The sequence below is a fragment of the Acomys minous genome (assembly GCF_964271855.1).
Source record: "Acomys minous genome assembly, chromosome: 18".
NCBI lineage: Eukaryota > Metazoa > Chordata > Mammalia > Rodentia > Muridae > Acomys > Acomys minous.
In genome coordinates, this window is record NC_140501.1 from 55,256,105 (window position 1) to 55,273,549 (window position 17,445).

Here is a 17,445-nt window from a genome sequence, read left to right on the forward strand (position 1 = left end):
CACACACACACACACACACACACACACACACATATGCACACAGAGGAGAGAAGGAGAGAGGGGGAGGGAAAGAAAAAGAGAGAGAGGGAGGGAGGGAGAGAAAGAGAGAGGGAGGGAGGGAGCGAGGGAGGGAGGCCAGCAGAAGGGCCCAGTGCAAGAGAAGTCATAGGAAGCCATTTGTCCCCCTTCTGTCTGCAGTGGTCCTGCAAAAATTGCTGCCCTGACATGCTCTTTTCTGGTGAACTTCCACCGGTTTCTTCCATTTCTAAAATCCAGAACCCATGAAAGAAGTTCACACCAAGCCTGGTTCCAGGTCCAAGGTGTCCATTCCTGACCTTCCCTCAGAAGAGCATAACGTGCCCTGGCACCAATGTCTACTCCTACCTATTCACCCACACAGGTTTTACTGCCCAAGGTGCACACGAACACTCCTTGGCTTGCAAAATCTTTAAAAGGCTGACAGCTTCCTCTTAAATTTGGATGCATGAAGTTATGAATGCTCAACTTATGTGACCCAGTTAACTGAACCGTGAGTGTCTGAGGGCTGGGGCCAGGTCTCTGTCAGCTGTGTTCACTGTCCCTAGCAATGTCGTAGCCTGAAGGCTAGCGGAATGGTTAAGGGAGCAGCTATGCTGGTATCTTCCCACAGCATTCGGGTGCCTCTCCCCTTCCTTGTGAATTGAACTGTGTTGGTATGGAAGCCCTTTATCAACACAGGACTAAATTCAGTGATGAAAAATAAAAGCAAAGGGTTCGGGAAGGGGGATGATTCAGTCACAAGCATGAGGCCCCCGAGTTTGGATTCCCAGCATTCACAAAACAAGTGACAGCATATCTGTAACCCCATTGCTGGGGAGGTGGAGACAGAAGGATCCTTGGGGCTCGTGGGCCAGCCAGTCCAGCCGAACTGGTTAGTTTCAGGTTCAGTAAGAGACCCTGTCTCAAAACATCGGGGGTGGGGGGGGGCGGGGGGGGCGGGGAGGGCAGGGTGAGGAGGTGGGGAAAGAGTCGAAGAGATGGCTCGACAGTAAAGAGTGCTTACCCTGCAAACCAGAGTTTGGTGCCCTGAAAATGCACGCATGCACCCCCTCAATGCTGCGCAAGCACACACACACCGACACAGACATACATACACAAGTAAAGAAATCTTTAAAATAATAAGATGGAGAGTAATCGAAGACACTCAATACACATGTGCACCCCCTCATGACTATACATGTAATAAATAGAAAAAAAAGAGATAAAAATGAAGCATTGTATTCTGTTTTCCATGATCCGAATGGGATGAGCACCTGGGGAGACAGCTGAGGCGTGGTAGACTTTCCTGTCACTTTAGGTACCCGTGGCCCCTGTATTCGTCTGCTAGGTGTGAGGTGAGCAGGAGCTCTCGTTTCAGGGCTGAGGCTGTGAACGGATCCTGCTTTTGGAAGATCCCCAGCTGTGTCTCCTTCTTCCAGCTCACTTAGCATCATCTGTTTGCCTCAGATGGGCAGCGCTTTGCTTCAGCACGGCAGGGTTTTGCAACTCCCTCCCAGCTAAATTGCAACAACTTGCTCGACTTGGGGCTGCCTCGGAGTCCTTGGCAAGGGAAGGAGCCCAAAGCCTGTCACCTGAGATGTCTGAGTCAATGTCAGCCCTTCCCAGCCCTGCCCCAGGGCCTGCTCACAGGTTACCACCTCCAGTGGCCAGCCCTAAGCCTTCCTGGGACTCAGCTGGCTTTAGGATGACCTGGCCACGCCCTTCGATGTCTCATCCTGAGCTTGTCAGTCCTGCATGAGTTTGAGAGCCCTGGTAATGCCCTGGCAGCAGAAATCTTACTCCAGGTCTTGGCCACCTGTGTGTGCCAAGAGGATGCCCACTGTTTTACTTGGGCCCGGGCTCCCATCCTCATATGAGGAGTTTCCACTTTTAAAGATAGTTTTCTCGGAGTAGGTTTAGGCTCATAGCAGGTTTAAAGGTAAGGTAGGGATTTCCCATGTGTCCCTGCCCCCCCCCCCACTCACCCTGCTGTCCCCAGTACCCACTTCCCATACCAGGGCGGGGTGGCAGTTACGGTAAGTGAACCTATCCTGACATCTCCCAGAGTCTACAGTGGAAGTGGGTCCACTCAGGAAATTACTCACTCTAGCTTTGGACAGTGTGTACTGTGTCTTTGTCACAGCAACCGCTTGGTTTTCATTTTCTCCTTTGGCCAGACGGAGGCATAGAGAATGTTTCTAGTATCAGCCATTTCGCAAGGTCGCTTTTTCACTTAATCCCTCCGCCATCCCCTGAAGACAGGAGACCCGGAGGAGAAAGGCTTGTGAGGAGTTGTCTGAGGTCCTAGTGGTCAGGAGAGTCACTAGGAAGGTCCTATGAGAGAGGTGGGCCTCACATATACTGCGTACATGTTCCTTTTCTGTTGCTGTGATAAAACACTGTGACCCAAAGCAACTTATATATGAAGGCATCTCTTTTCTGACTTAGGTTGTAAAGGGGTAAAAGTTCATCCCGGTGCGGGAGGCATGGCAGCAGGAGTAGGAAGCTGAGAGATCACAACCAAACTGCAAACAGGAAGCAAAGAAAGCAAACTGGAGGTGGGGTGAGGCTGTGAACTCTCAGTGTCCACCCACAGTGACACGGCTCCTCCAGCAAGGCTCCGCGTCCTAAACGTTTCATCATCTTCCCAACCGGCGTTACCAACTGTAATACCAATGGGGGACATTTCTCATTCAAACCACTGGTCAACTCCCTGGGCCCCATAGGCTCAGGGCCATATCAATGCAAAATGCTTTTAATCCACGTTCAAAAGTCCCCATAGGTTTTCAAAGTCTCAACACTTGGCTGAGCATGGTGGCGCACGCCTTTAATCCCAGCACTCGGGAGGCAGAGGCAGGTAGATCACTGTGAGTTCGAGGCCAGCCTGGTCTACAAAGCAAGTCCAGGACAGCCAAGGCTACACAGAGAAACCCTGTCTCAAAAAAACAAAACAAAACAAAAAAAGATATAAATAAATAAATAAATAAATAATAAAAAATGGAAGTCTCAACACTGTTTAAAAGTCCAGAGTCTCTTTTAAGACTCAAGGGAATGTCTTAACTGTGACCCCACGGAAAACAAAAACAAATTACATATTTCCAACAGTCAATGGCACAAACTACACTTTCTTATGCCAAAGGGGAAGAAGGAAGGCATAGTGAGGAAACACTAGACCAAAACAAGACAGGAATCCACCAGGGTAGACACCAAATCCTGCAGCACCGTGTCCATCATCTGGGACGGTCATTTCAAAGGGCTTAAATGGCTTCACCCCTCAACTTTGCTGCATGTAACATACATTTCTTTTGGGCTGGTTCTACTTCTTGTATCCATCTCTCTTTGGCAGATGTCTCACAGCTCTGGAGTTTCCAACATCTTGAGGTCTCCCCAGAAACCCAGAAACCCAGGCTTCATGTTTACAGCTTCACACAGAGGTCTCTCAGGGCCTCCATGAGGTGTCTCCAGTCAGAGTTAGAGAGTCATGGCAAGGGGGAGGGGAGGATGTCCCAGACATTTGAGAGTCTAAAAGGGGGCCAGATGCTTGCAGAGCAGTACCTGTAGGCAGAGGGGGTCCAGTGGGAGTGCTAAGCTGTGAGCTCTCGGAGGACTGGTCTGCTTCATGCACACTGGTGCAGCACAGGGGAGAACAGCTGAAAACTCTCAACACCAGAGTTGCCGTCCGGGGGTGCATGAGGTTCCCATGACAGCAGCAGGTCTAGAAGGCAGCCAGAGAAGATAATCTACAGCTCCTGATGGCCCCTGGAATTTGAGGGTGCTGGCTGGAAAAGGCTGTCTGGAGAGGTAGGTTAAAAACTTGGTATCACGGAAGTGCAGACAGACCTAGGAACTGTCCAGGATGCAGCAGAAACATAGGTCAGGGGCATCTCTACAGAGGGAGATGGAAGAATAGCAGAGAAGCCCAAAACACTTAAGGCACGTGAAGCCCTCCCTCTCCAGGTGGAGGGCAGGAAGAGCTAAGGAGTGGAGAGGAGACTGGGGAGGACATCACAGAATGACGGAAGGAGAGGAGGTGAAGGGGACTGGACATATGTGTCACCCTTTGCCCATGATCTCCCAGACTGCTCACAACCTAACTGCTTCACACTTTTAAAGCTGGGTTGGACTCACTCTGTTCTGTAGGCCATCTCTGTGGCCTCAAACTCACAGAGATCCGCCTGCCTCTGCTTCCCTGCATGCTGAGATTAAAGGCATGCGCCACCATGCCAGGCTGAGTTGGACATTTCAACAGACACCTCAATGGTTGGCTTGGTCCCTTCCAAGCTAAAGAAAGGATTCTCTCTGGCAGTGGGTGGAGTAGGCTGCCTCCCGGCTCCTTCCATCCTTGTCCCCTCAGCAGACCTGCGATGCCATGGCCCCTGGAGGGTAGGTGGGCACTGGCATTCATGTGGACTCCATGATGGGCAAAACCCATGCCTATGGCAGTCTGTGTGAAGGAACACATAGAGAGTGATTGCCAGTTAACCAGCTAGAAACACTGCTGATGGATTTTAGTGCAGATCCGCTCCCAGGCTCAGGTTAAATAATGGGCTGGCAAGAATTCCTTGAAGCTTCCGGCCCAATTGGAGCACTGACACGGATGTTCTCTGGATGAAGCACTCCTTGGCTGGGGAGAGTAGCCTGAGCCTGGGCGTGTGCAATGGGATTATCTCAGGATCTTCTGGTCTGCTCTAAAAGGCAAACTGGGATGACAGGGATGTGGGCAGATTTTCATGGGTCAGCTATTCCGCCATGAGCCGCCTGAAGCCTGAAGTTGGTGACCAAGGAATGTTTTCCCAACAACTGCTCTTTGGCATCCATGTTCACTTTTCCAAGGAAATCCAGTGCGGAAAATTCCAGATGTCATTAGTTACGAAGTCTTTCCCTTGGTTAAAGAACGTACTGCAGGCTTCCTTACTCCATTACTGTTCGCTTTACATGAAAAGTCAGCTCAGGCTCTCAGTCCATCGTTAGCTGGTCCCTAACTGCAAGTATCACCACTTCCAGACCTCTGGTGAGGCCAGATTTCTCTGTGTCCCTTCTTTACACAATGTCCCCATCTGCCTTTTTCTCCTCTTGCTGGATCCAGGAGAGAGAGAGAGAGAGAGAGAGAGAGAGAGAGAGAGAGAGAGAGAGAGAGAGAGAGAGAGAGAGAGAGAGAGTGTGTGTGTGTGTGTAAGTGATTTTAATATATTCAGTATTTCCTAAATAGACTGTGCTTGTACTCGAGGTTAGTCACCTCCTTTATTAGGACACGGTGCTAATTTGCTCATGAATAATGGTACGCCATAAAAGCACACACTGGGCACCTGATCTGACCTTTTCTGCTCCGTGCCAGCACAACAGGCTCTAAACTGCAGCGGCTGCAGAAGCTGAGAGAGATAAACAGGGTGGCGGTGGGGAGGAAGTTCTTACTCAAATCTAAATACAGCCTCTGCTTGCTGATCCAAGAGCTGAGATCACTGGGAGAGATTGCAAGGAAACTTTTCTGGTGCTGATTCTTTTGAGCCAACAGGTCTCGGCCTGCTCCTGCCACTCAGGGCACAGGTAAGGAGAGAAACAGAGGCATGGCCTATGCAAGAAAACAAATGCTAGTTTGGGACTTATCTTCCAAAAGCATCAATATTTCCTACAAAGTGGAAGATTCTTTTTAACCACAGCCGTCAACACCGGTTGTAAGACGCCGACTTAGTCAAGTTCCCAACAACCGCTGGGCCAAGGTGGAAAGGAGACCCCTTTGGGGTTTCAAACGCATCCAAGAGCACGTTCTCACGTTCTCATATACAGGTAAAACTAATGTGGGTTAGCTGTGGAAACCTCTGGAGTTTGCCAGCTGCTTCCCACGTGCAGGTAAGTAACCAAACTATGGGAGTGATGTACAAGGCAGGTGAAGCTGGAATTGAGAGCCAAGAGGCCCACGATGGTGTGGCAAGGGCGCTGGGGCATCATGGGGCTTCAGGGCAGCATAAATCTCCAGCCATCACAAAAGGCTCTTCTGTAAAGGGGAAAGGAATGAGGTTACCTCACAAGGCCGAATGGCAATTTAACAAGTTGATTTATTTAAAGTGCTTGGAATAGGGCCCAGCACATAAGACTCTGCTTAATGATAATCGTCTATTAAAATCCATAGAAAAGGTTACTGCATGACAACACAGGGGCAGCGCTTCAGAGGGCTTCTCTTTTCCTGGGAACTTAGATTTCCTCTAATGAGGCTGCTGAGGAAAGTAACAAACGATGTAGGATTGCTGCATTTTACCTAGTATAACTCCACGCCTAGTGTAGCGCCGATAGCTTTGTAAGTGTCCCGGCTATCACATACAGTTCCCTGCATGCTTATTATTCCAACGTCCCCTCTGACCTGAGGCAGAGTGTAAGAGAGAGACCAATGGGAAAGACATGAAAGCCGAGGCTTCTGGAGAAAGCGTTCTGTCTCCTCCAAAGCCAATGGTGGCATACAGTTAATTAAGCACAGGCTTCTGTCCTCAGCCACCTACTTAAGACCACTGAGTGGTAGTTACCATGTATAGTAACTTGCTTGATCCCAGGCACTGCAATATACACAAAAATCACCTAGGAGTAGCCCGTTAAAGCTACAATCGCATCCTGTGTCCCTCTATAAAAGATGCCTCGAGGCCACTTACACGTGCTGATGGGGATTCATCTCCCCAGTTAGTCTAAATGGACCTCATATGTTCCCGAGCATGCAAACCATGCCACTCTCTTCTCTCCCTTCTGCCTTCCCCACTTCCCTTCTCTGCAATGGAACTGGAGCCAGGCTGGCTCTCTATCACTGAGCTCCAGCCCTTGGCGCTCACACTTCTACTAATCTAGGAAATTAAATTTAATATAATTGGGGCAGGAGAGATGGCTCAGCTGTTAAGAACACTTATTACTCTCGCAGAGAATCCCCTTTGAGTTCCTGGCATCCGCATGGCAGCTTACAACCATCCATAACCTCAGTGCCGCCTTCTGACTTGGGCACCAGGCATGTACATAGTGTACATACACACACGTGCAGGTGAAAACACTCATACACACAAACATAAATGAACCAGGAAACAAACCTTTAAACTCAATATAACAAAGGCGAAAGAAGCCAGCCTACATGTGTCGATAACCATAGGTGCCCTTTAGCTTTGATGCAGCTGCTCTCCTTTCTGGCTCTCTAGTTTCACAAACAAGATGGGGCAAGCAAAGGAGCTGTGAAGAAAAGTGACTTTAAAAACCTTTGTGGCTTTATTGGCTTGGGATTCTAAACTTCAGCGAACCTGATGAAACTGGAGAGATTACTTCAGGTTCCAAGTCCACCAGAATCCTCTCTGGGGTAGTGGGCTGTCTTTTGAAGCCACTGACACTGTTCGGTGTTCTTAGAGACTAGCTCTACTCCATGGGCTTTCTAATTTAAGACTTTCTGGACCAAATTTCCCATGTAACACGTGACCCTAGGAATTAAAATCAAGGGCAAAACATCACAGTGTGAGCATAGGTCTACTTGGATGGTTCCCACTACTAACTACCTCAACAGTGGGCATGAAACATAAGGGCAATCTCACAAGACTGCCCCAGAAGGATGGGAGGCAGGGTCTGAGAAGCAAGCAGGGAAACCAGGAATTGGAAATACAAGGAGAGCTAGAAAGAAGAAATGAAGGCAGAGAGGAAAGAGGGAAAGTGGCCGAGAGGACGTAGGCTGAGGGGTCAGGTCACAGCATATTCGGCAGGGTGGGCAGGCTCGCAAAGGCACGTAGAGGGCACGTGGCAGTGTGGCGAGGGCAGGGAGTGTGGACATGAGGCAACAGCACCTGGCATAGCTAGAGCGTGACTGCTCATACATACCTACACTTGCACGAGCATCCCTAAAGCAGTCCTAATGCAGAGCCTGCCTCTAAGAGGACATGAGTCTCATGCCTTAGCATCTCCATCACTGAACTTTCTGTGGACCTCATGGCCATTACCCACAAACACGCCCACCTCAGGGGATTTGTGCAAGGAATACGAGAGATGAGACAGAGATAAGTCTGACTCTCCATTCGGGAACCCTTAGGAAAGCTAGGAACTCATTGTCCCCAGTTGATGCTGCCATCGAGGGGGGGCTGGGATCCCTAGTGGCCGGTACACAGTAGAATAGAGAAACAGCCGCCCACCAACACTGAAGCACAGCATAGCAAAACCCCCACTTGGGAATGCAGTCATGTAATTCCCACTTGGCAGAAATGTATGGCTGGCTGCAGAACAAAAGGAACCATCTGTATCCAAGCCACTGCCTCTTAATCCCTTAATTGGACTAAGTCCTTCAGAAGGAAGCAGCAGTCAGTGACTGGAGGAAAACAGCAAACACACACACACACACACACACACACATACACACACACACACACGCACACGCACACACACGTATATGTGTGGATATGAATAAATACTCATGTGAAAGGCTCGGTGTTTAAAAAAGAACCTATTTGTTTATTGAAAGCCATGATCTGGAACATTTAAATCAGTTCTCCCAGGAAGGTGACTTGGGGGAAATGTAGTGAGCAGAGAAGAGCCAGCAGCAACCTGTGGGCTTCTTAAAAGATGCTGAGCTGCCTGGGGTTCCCTGATTTTAGGCGAGAGCATCTGCTCTGCAGTGTGCTGACAGCCCAGGGGTTGGAGGCCCTGGCAAGTGAGAGGTCATCTGGAAGCTTTCTTCTTCTTTTTCTCAGGTGCTTTGTCTAGGGTGGTGTCTATTGCTATCTGTTCTAGCCTTTGCAGCTTTTTCTTTGCTTTCCTCTTCTTGGGCTTTGGGGCATCATCCTGGCTGTCTGGTGTTTGCACAAAATCTTCCGCAGCTTTGACAGAGACATCAGAACACTCATCCTCACTGAGGCTTGCAGGCTGCAGCTCAGCTCGGTCCCTCTTCTTGGCCGCAGGCCCCCTGTCTGCTTCCACACGCCTTTTCTTTTTATGCCGCTTGGCCTTGCATTGGGGAGAGTTCTCCATATCCGTGCCTGGGGCCTCTTTGGGTTTTTTCTTCCCTTTTTTCCATTCAACAGGGGCCTCTGAAAGGTCAGGGCCTGGAGTTGAGGCCTGTGGCTTATTCTTTAACTGGGCCATCCTTTTGGCAAAATACTCCTGGATGGTGAAGGCACTGGTTGTGGTTATGGTCGTGGAGCTGTCCTCTTCATCTGCAGTGGAGTTGCTGCAGCCGTCCTGGGGAAGAGAGTGGAAAGCGGTTAGGCATCACTTATTCATCCCACGAAGCAGCCAGGAGGAGCCACATGGACCCACTCCTGCTGGACTTAAGTTGCACAGCCCAGAATAAGGGAGTGACACTGACTGAGAACCATGTGAGGCCAGGGGCAGACCGACTTCATCTGGCAAGTGGGTTCCCTGACTTCCGAGGAAACATTCCCGTAGAAACAACACTGTAAGTGAGGATTAGGCCCAGGGCCTTCCGCAGACACCAGGGACATGCATGCTGCAGAGCCTCGTGATTCTGCAGGTCCTTCTTGGACACCGTGCATACAGGTGCATGTGGCTGGCCACGCTCTCATAATGCAGCTTTCTTAGTTACAAAGTAGCACATGAAATTCACGAACTCCTTGGGACAGTAGCCCTCAAAAACTTCAGTGGAACTCAAATTAGTTCTCTGAAATTCCAGTAGAATCAAGATTCTATTGAATGATAACTTTGCCTTGAGTGGCTACTGGGCTCAGAACGCTCATCAAAGGACATCAACTCCAGTGTATAAAATCAACACTGGCTGCATGTTTTCCAGCCCTTGGATCAAAAACAACACCATGCAGTCAATTGTGAAATTAAAAAAATAAAATGCAGAACGAATGAGATAAGTAGAAAAGAAGTTTAAATACTCCCAAGGTGGCCAGGAAAATAGCTCAGTTGCTAAGTGCTTACCACATAAGTAGGAGGACCCCAGCTCCGTCCCTAGGTACAATTTAAAAAGCCAGGCACAATGCAATTGAGTGCAGCTGTAATGCCAGATATGGAGATAAAAGCAGGCAGATGACTGAATCAGTGAGCTCTAGCTGGCATCAGTGAGAGATCCTGCTTCAAAAAACTACCGTGGAGAGCTCCTGAGGATGACACAACGCTGCCCTGCTAGTCTCCTCGCAGACTGGCAGTTCTCAGCCTTCCTACACTGCAGTTTTCGTGTTGTGGTGATCCCAACCATAAAATTACCCTCATGCCTACTTCATAACTGTGATTTTGCTACTGCTAGGAATTATAATGTAAATAAATCCCTGTGTTTTCCCATGGTCTTAGGCAACCCCTGTGAAAGGGTCTTTATATCTCCAAAGACTCTGTGACCCACAGCTAGAGAATGACTATCACAAACTCAAAGGCAGACACACGGACACACACATACCCCTGTCAGTGAGTGCATTTTGCTGGTATCTCATCAGGTCATTCTGAAAGAAATAGAAACCAGCTGCCTCAGGACTCCAAAAACCAGGTCACTCAGTCTTTTTGTTCCTCAAATGTTGATTGAGGACTGGAATTCTGCATGACAGAATGAAACACCTTCTTCATGCTCTTAGTACTTGCCAGTGCCAGGCTGATGGACAAGAAAGATCTTGCCTCCCATGTAAGGGCACACACCCATAGCCATGCATAGACACGGGCACTGGGAAGGGAGCCCACTAATGTAACAGAGGTCTCATTGACGGCTGTCTGCCGGGTGTGAGCCTGTGTGAGACTGGGACTTGGGTTCAGGTCATATAGCCTATGGCTCATTGTTCCTTCCTTATTACCTTCAGAATTCCTGTTTTCAATAGTTTAATAGCAGGAACTGGCTGCTGGTATTAATCATCCCTAGTTATTAGGAAACACAGACCATTTCTGAGTCACTGACTGTACCTCCTGGGTCTCTAATCCCCAGGAAGCATGGTCCCAAGCAATTCCTATGGTGGGGAGGTGTTGCGGCCTCAGGCTCACCACTCAGCTCAGCCAGGCAGAAGACAAAAGCTGAGTGCCAGCGCTCATCCTCCTCAGCCTGGGGAGTGGACAAAGCGCCGGTGAGGTGGGGAGCTGTCCAGCAGGAAAGCCCCTTCCTTCACCATTGGAAATCTGTCTGTTAGTAAGGCTTTTATTTTTTATTTATTTTAATTTTTATTTAAGTAATTGTTTCAGATTACATTTCAATTGTTATCCCCTCACTTGCATCTTCCCATTCCCCGCTCCCTCCCTCTTTCATCCTATTCTCCTCCCCTAGGTCTGTGACAGAAGGGGACCTAATCCCTCACCATATAATCACAGCCTATCAGGTCTCTTCCTGGTAGCCTGCTTCCCCTTCTTCTGAGAGCCAAATAGGGGGCACCAGAGTTCATGTCCAAGTCAGTCCCTGCTTTCCACACAATTGTGGAGAATGTGCTATCCATTGGCTAGATCTGGATAGGGTTCTAGGTTTACTGTATGCATTGTCCTTGGTTGGTACTGTAGTTTGAGCTGACCTGCCTGAGTCCAGATCCACCAGCCTTAATGGTCTTCTTGTAGGTTTCTAGGATTGTCTGCCTCTCTTACCCAGAGTCTGAATAGGAAGTCCCAGTTCCAATCTCCAGCTAAGTGAAGACTTTCAGGGGACATCTCTGTTGGGCTAGTGTCCAATTATAAGTGAGTATATACCATGTGTACCTTTCTGGGTCTGGGTTAACTCACTCAGGATGATCATTTCTAGATCCATCCATTTGCCTGCAAATTTCAGGATTTCCTTGATTTTAATAGCTGAGTAGTATTCCATAGTGTAAAGGTACCACAGCTTCTTTATCCATTCTTCGACTGAGGGACATCTAGATTGTTTCCAGGTTCTGGCTATTACAAATAAAGCTGCTATGAACACAATTGAGTATATGTCCTTGTTGTATGGTAGAGCATCTTTTGGGTATATTCCAAGGAATGGAATAGCTGGGTCTTGAGGTAGCCCTATTCCCAGTTTTCTGAGGAAGCACCCATACACATATGGACACTTGATTTTTGACAAAGAAGCCAAATCTATTCAATGGAGAAAGGATAGCATCGTTAACAAATGGTGCTGGTCTAACTGGATGTCTACGTGTAAAAAGATGCAAGTAGATCCATATTTATCACCATGCACAAAACTCAAGTCCAAGTAGATTAAAAACCTCAACATAAAACCAGAGTCACTAAATCTGTTAGAAGAAAAAAGTGGAGAAGAGCCTGGAACTCACTGGCACAGAAGACAACTTCCTGAACAGAACTCCAACAGCCCAGGCTCTAAGGTTAACAATTAATAAATGGGACCTCATGAGGCTGAGAAGCTTCTGTAAGGCAGGGGACACTGTCAGTAGAACAAAGCGACAGCCTACGGACTGGGAGAAGATCTTTACCAACCCTACATCTGACAAAGGACTAATATCCAAAATATATAAAGAACTCAAGAAATTAAACACCACCAAACCAAATAACCCAAATGAGAAATGGGGTTCAGAATTAAACAGAAAATTCTCAACAGAGAAAAATCAAATGGCTGAGAAACACTTAAAGAAATGCTCAATGTCCTTAGTCACCAGAGAAATGCAAATTAAAATGACTCTGAAATTCCATTTTACACCCATCAGAATGGCTAAGATCAAACACTCAAGTGACAGTACATGCTGGCGAGGATGTGGAGAAAGGGGAACACTCCTTCATTGCTGGTGGGAGTGCAAACTTGTACAATCACTTTGGAAATCAATCTGGTGCTTTCTCAGAAGGCTTTTATTTTTTAACAGGTTGGCAATCTGATTCCTGAGAGAGCAGTGTTCAGAACTTCCATTCTACACACTGGCAACTGGAAACAGAGTATAATCTGGTTCTGGAAAACAGAGAACCATATATACCTTTATAAGAACATGAGTAGTTTAAAATCTGGTCTAATTGCAAAGCAAACAATTACCTGTTGAAAAAACATTTAGAAACAATTTGTGTCTTCTTATATTTCCATTAAATACATAATACAACCTCAAAAAAATCCATCATATTTCAATGTGGCATCTCTACTTTGTAAGCACCGAGGATGTCTGAGTTTTATAGTGGTGTTTTAGAAACTAGTAAAGTAACCTGACACCTCCAGGTTCTATACAAAATAATCACAATGGGAGGGATGACTTATAATTTTGCCAAACACTTGATTTAAGCTCAAGGGTTCAGGAAGCCATTCTTTAAAAGAACTGCTGGGTCCAACAGGCAGGGGAAGGTGAGTTCCAGTGTCCTTCTGTGCTCTGGCAGCTGCTCTGTGCAGATCGTTGGGGTCAGGCGAAGGCCTTATCAGAATGAGGGAGTTCACAGTACACTCACTCTGACCACCAGATCCAGCCAGGGCGACAGCGAAGGAAAGGCTGCCTAGTGCAGCCACAGAACAGGATGAATTGGCCACCACCTCAGAGATGCACCCCTCATGAAGTACTGTCCTCAAAGGCCTGTAAGAGCCAGATGCCATTTTCTACTGAGAAGGCAAGAATGCCCTGAAGGGAATGGTACTACACAAACACTCTCAAATCTATTTTAAACTTGGTGGAAAAATAGTCCTAAGGCTTCACCTTCTACCAGGAGGCAAGAAGCTGGGCCTAGATTCTTCTGTTACTTCTGAGGTTCCCGTTGAGAGACCATGCTTGGAAATCTGCAGCAACTCTTGCATCCCTCAAGGTTGTCCTGGAAGGACAGGTTGTGGTGGGAAAGTGCAGCCTCGGGAACTAGAGGTGAGCACTGACTGACTGCAGTGCAAGAGCCCGCCGTCCCCTCTAACACCATGAGTTCCACCAGCATGAAAGATAAACACAGAAAGACATATAGGCTTTTCCCTAGGCACAGGGAGGGAAGAAGTGGGCCCCAGCTTTCTGCGGGGCCACAGGGCTCCCTGATGTGCTTGTGGCTGAGATTCTGGCAGGAGCATGTCATAGTAACTGCACATGACCAGAAGTTACACGGGAACTTTCTAAAGGAAGGGCTTGGGGGTGAGGGGATAGCAACAGAGCGACACTGTCTCTACATCGCCCCACCTTCTGTGTCATTCACTACTAGGAAGAGAGGCTTGCACAGGTCAGCGCAGAAGCCTGACGCTGTCTACGTGTTCCTGAAGTGAATCTTGCTTTTGAGCATGAAGCAGGTTCCAGTTGCCTTTCTCACTGCTCATCTTAGCAACAGGCGGCAGGGAGCTTTTGGACTTGGAGGTTACAACACAGAGGTCAGGTGCAACAGTAATCTCCTGAGAGCTTTTCTCACCCAGGATGCAGACACTAAGAGTTCATGGGTAACAGACACTCAGGGGAGAGAGACTTAGCAACTGGGCTACTACCTTCACTGCTATTGTCCATGGTGAACCAACTCTTGCTTCCACAGCAGCCGCTGTCACCAGCGTGTGCTGGATTAGTCTGTGGAAAGTTACAGAAGCTTGGCAAGGTAGCAGTCTGTAGACTCAGAACATTCTGTCTGTTTTTCACAACAGTTTTGACAAACCCAAATGAGGTGGTAGTGGATCACCGGAAGGCAGAAACTGTACCCGTTCACTGAATACAGAGATAAGTATGAAGTGACCTGTGTGATGGTCAGGAGAAAGGCAACGCTGAGACCCACTGTATGTCACATAGGTGTCACACCTTCCACCAGAAGGGGCAGGATGGACTGACTCAGTTACCAGCCTAGAAATGCTCTCTGCCCATACAGAACTTAGAACTTCCCTCTAGATCCCTCCCAGCTGTGTGTATCAATTCAGGGACAGGGCCTAGGATCACCATAGAAACAAACATCCACAAGGATCTCTGAAGGATTATCAAGATGAGGTTAACTGAGGTGGGAAGATCCACTCTAAATGTGGGTGGTACCATTCTTTGGGCTGGGGTCCCAGAACTAAGATGGAGAAAATGAGCCAAGCACAAGCATCCATCACTCTGCTACCTGAATCTGGAGGCTGTGTGACCAGCCACTTCCCGCTCTACATGAACTGCATCATGTATAGAACAAAACCTTCCCTTAAGCTGCCTTTTTCCCTCTCTGGTTATTTTATCCAAGTAATGAGACTAAGTAACTACAACAACGTCTCTGAAGAACCTGGGCAAGCCTTTGGCAAGCCTGACCTTGCAGAACTATCTATTCCTTTGTTTGCTACCCACACCAGCACTAGCTGCTTTTATTTTTGGTTTTCGATTACTTGCTTTGCAAACATCTTCTTAAGGAAATTCCAGGTTTCTTGAGGGCAGGGGCCATTTTTATCCTATTTGTATTCTGTATACTCTCTAATGAGAAAGACATGGAGAATATCCAATAAAAGCATCAGATAAAAACTGACTGCATAGAGGTGGGGAACAGCTCTTGTCACCACCCACCCACCCACCTGTTGGGCAGGCTGGTGTTAGCAAGGGGCGTGGGAGGGCAGGAAGCAAAAGGGACCAACATTTGCAGAGCCCTGTCTTCCCGTCCAGACACAGCCATGCTTTCCGTCAAAACTCCACCTTACGATAAGCATTGCTCGTGAGGAACAAGAATCTGTCTAGTGCAGTCTACCAATTACTCTGGCCCTTAGCAATACACAGACCTCAGTTAAATGACCTAAGTATTCCTCCCAATGGTCTATTGTCCTGTGTTACCACTGTCACTTTCCAGGGGAAAAAGTCAACTGGGAAAAGCGCAGTGGTACAGGGTTAGCTGGACCCATCAAAGGCCTGCCTGGACTGAGCTGTTCTTGATAAGTAGACAGCAAAAAATTCTCAAGCCAGGAAAGCCACTAGGAGGGCAGCCCATTGGAGAGGCTGAGCAGCAATTGAAGCTCCCTCACAGCCCCCACCTCCCCCCGGCCTGAGACTAGCGGTCGGAGAGGCAGCGGTCTGGAGCCTCAGCTAGAGTAGGCACCGAGCTTCTGGGGCACCACTGTGGTTTTCTCCTTCCTCTTTGTGGTTTCCATGTAATCGAAAGAACACAATGACATACAGACAAGGAGTAACTTTTGTACTCCCAGAACTTGTTCAAGCATAAAATCCTGTACTTTTTTGGGTGACATCCATCACGTACGTTTGGAGTTAGGCTAAACACACGAGGCCTCAGTGGTAACTAGCCTAAGGAGTTAGCCTAAATATACTCAATCACGTTCAACATTAGCAAGCTCACAAGAGAATCACAACGACCTGAAAGCCTCTCTGACAAAGATAACTTTTGATGGGAAGTAATAAAAACTCAGAGCTGCCATGAATAGAATGTAAATTGTGTCACAAGTCAACAGGCATGATGTGTGTGGATGTGTGCAAAGAGGTATAGAGCTCAGTTACATGCAAGATGGCCACTATGCTGAGATTCCAAAAGTGGCTCCCTAAAGCGGGGACTGAGAAATCACTGCAGTGGGCCTATATGCTCACCTCTGGAGTGGATTTATTTTCACATTTTTAAGAAGCTGGGCAAGAGAATCAAATGAAGACTATTTCATAGTATGTGAAACTACATGAATTTCAAGTGACCATAAACCTTGAATTTCCTCAGTAAAATGTCTGTGGAAATGTTTTCTCTTTAGTTATACAAGTACTTATTATAGGTGCTAAGTGAACATCTTTTTAATGGATACATTTAACAATACAATCTGCTTTTATAACTTGTACTGACAGCTTTTGGGAACACTAGATATTTTTCAATAATACACATGTTTTCAATAACACCCCCACACCCACACACACATGCCCCCCTCTCATGCCCTCCTGCGCACGTGTGCATGCATGACTCCCCTTTATCTCTGGTTTCTCTTTGGTATTAAGGTTTGAATGTGTCCCCTGAAACTTGACATATTGAAAGCTAAACCCTAAAATTCACAGGTTAAGAATATTTGACAGCAGAGCCTTCAGAGGTAGTGAGGGGCCACAGGCTAAAGTGAGTAGCTTCCCAGAAAGACTAAGAGAAACATATGGGCTCACAGGCTTGTTACTGTGTGAAGCCTCCCAGGCACAGGATAAAGGCCCTCATCAGATACTGGCAGCTTGCTATCAAAATCCCCAGCCTCTAGAGCTCTGAGAGATAAGTCTTTGTTCTTTATAAACTGCCTCAGGTATTCTGCTAAAGTGGCAGAATATAAACTAAGTGGAAAATTCTAGTAAGTTGCTTGCCATTCTGAGTCAGTGCAATGAAATCTTGTCCATCTGACTAGAGTGTGAGTCATCCTTTGTCCAGTGAATCTGTACCATATATGCTACCTGTGCTTTAGTCATTTTAATACCTGCCTATGTAATCAGATGTTCGGATTCTGCAGTACTGTGTTCAAGCATCCCTGTTTTCTCTCCTTCCTCCTCCCCGTCCCTTCATCTTTTTCTGTTTGGATAAGATCTCCTGGAGTCTAGTTGGCCTCACTCCCCGTGCAACAGAGGATAACCTTCAACTTCCAACTCTCCTGCTTCCACCTTCTGAATGCTGGGATTACAGGTGTGCACTACAACGCCTGGTTTACGTGGTGGCGTGGATGGAGCCCAG

At 47.6% G+C, this 17,445-nt stretch overlaps 1 protein-coding gene across 2 annotated transcripts in view; it reads right to left on the minus strand.

Moving 5' to 3' along the window:
* Nucleotides 1–8,451: 8,451 nt before the first annotated feature.
* Nucleotides 8,452–17,445, minus strand: part of PINX1 (PIN2 (TERF1) interacting telomerase inhibitor 1) — a 63,081-nt gene continuing 54,087 nt past the window's right edge. For both annotated transcript variants that reach the window (XM_084767890.1, XM_084767891.1), the window contains exon 7: nt 8,452–9,198. In XM_084767890.1, coding sequence (XP_084624016.1) covers nt 8,680–9,198 — 519 coding nt within the window. In that variant the 3' untranslated portion in view covers nt 8,452–8,679. The remainder of the gene's footprint in view (nt 9,199–17,445) is intronic.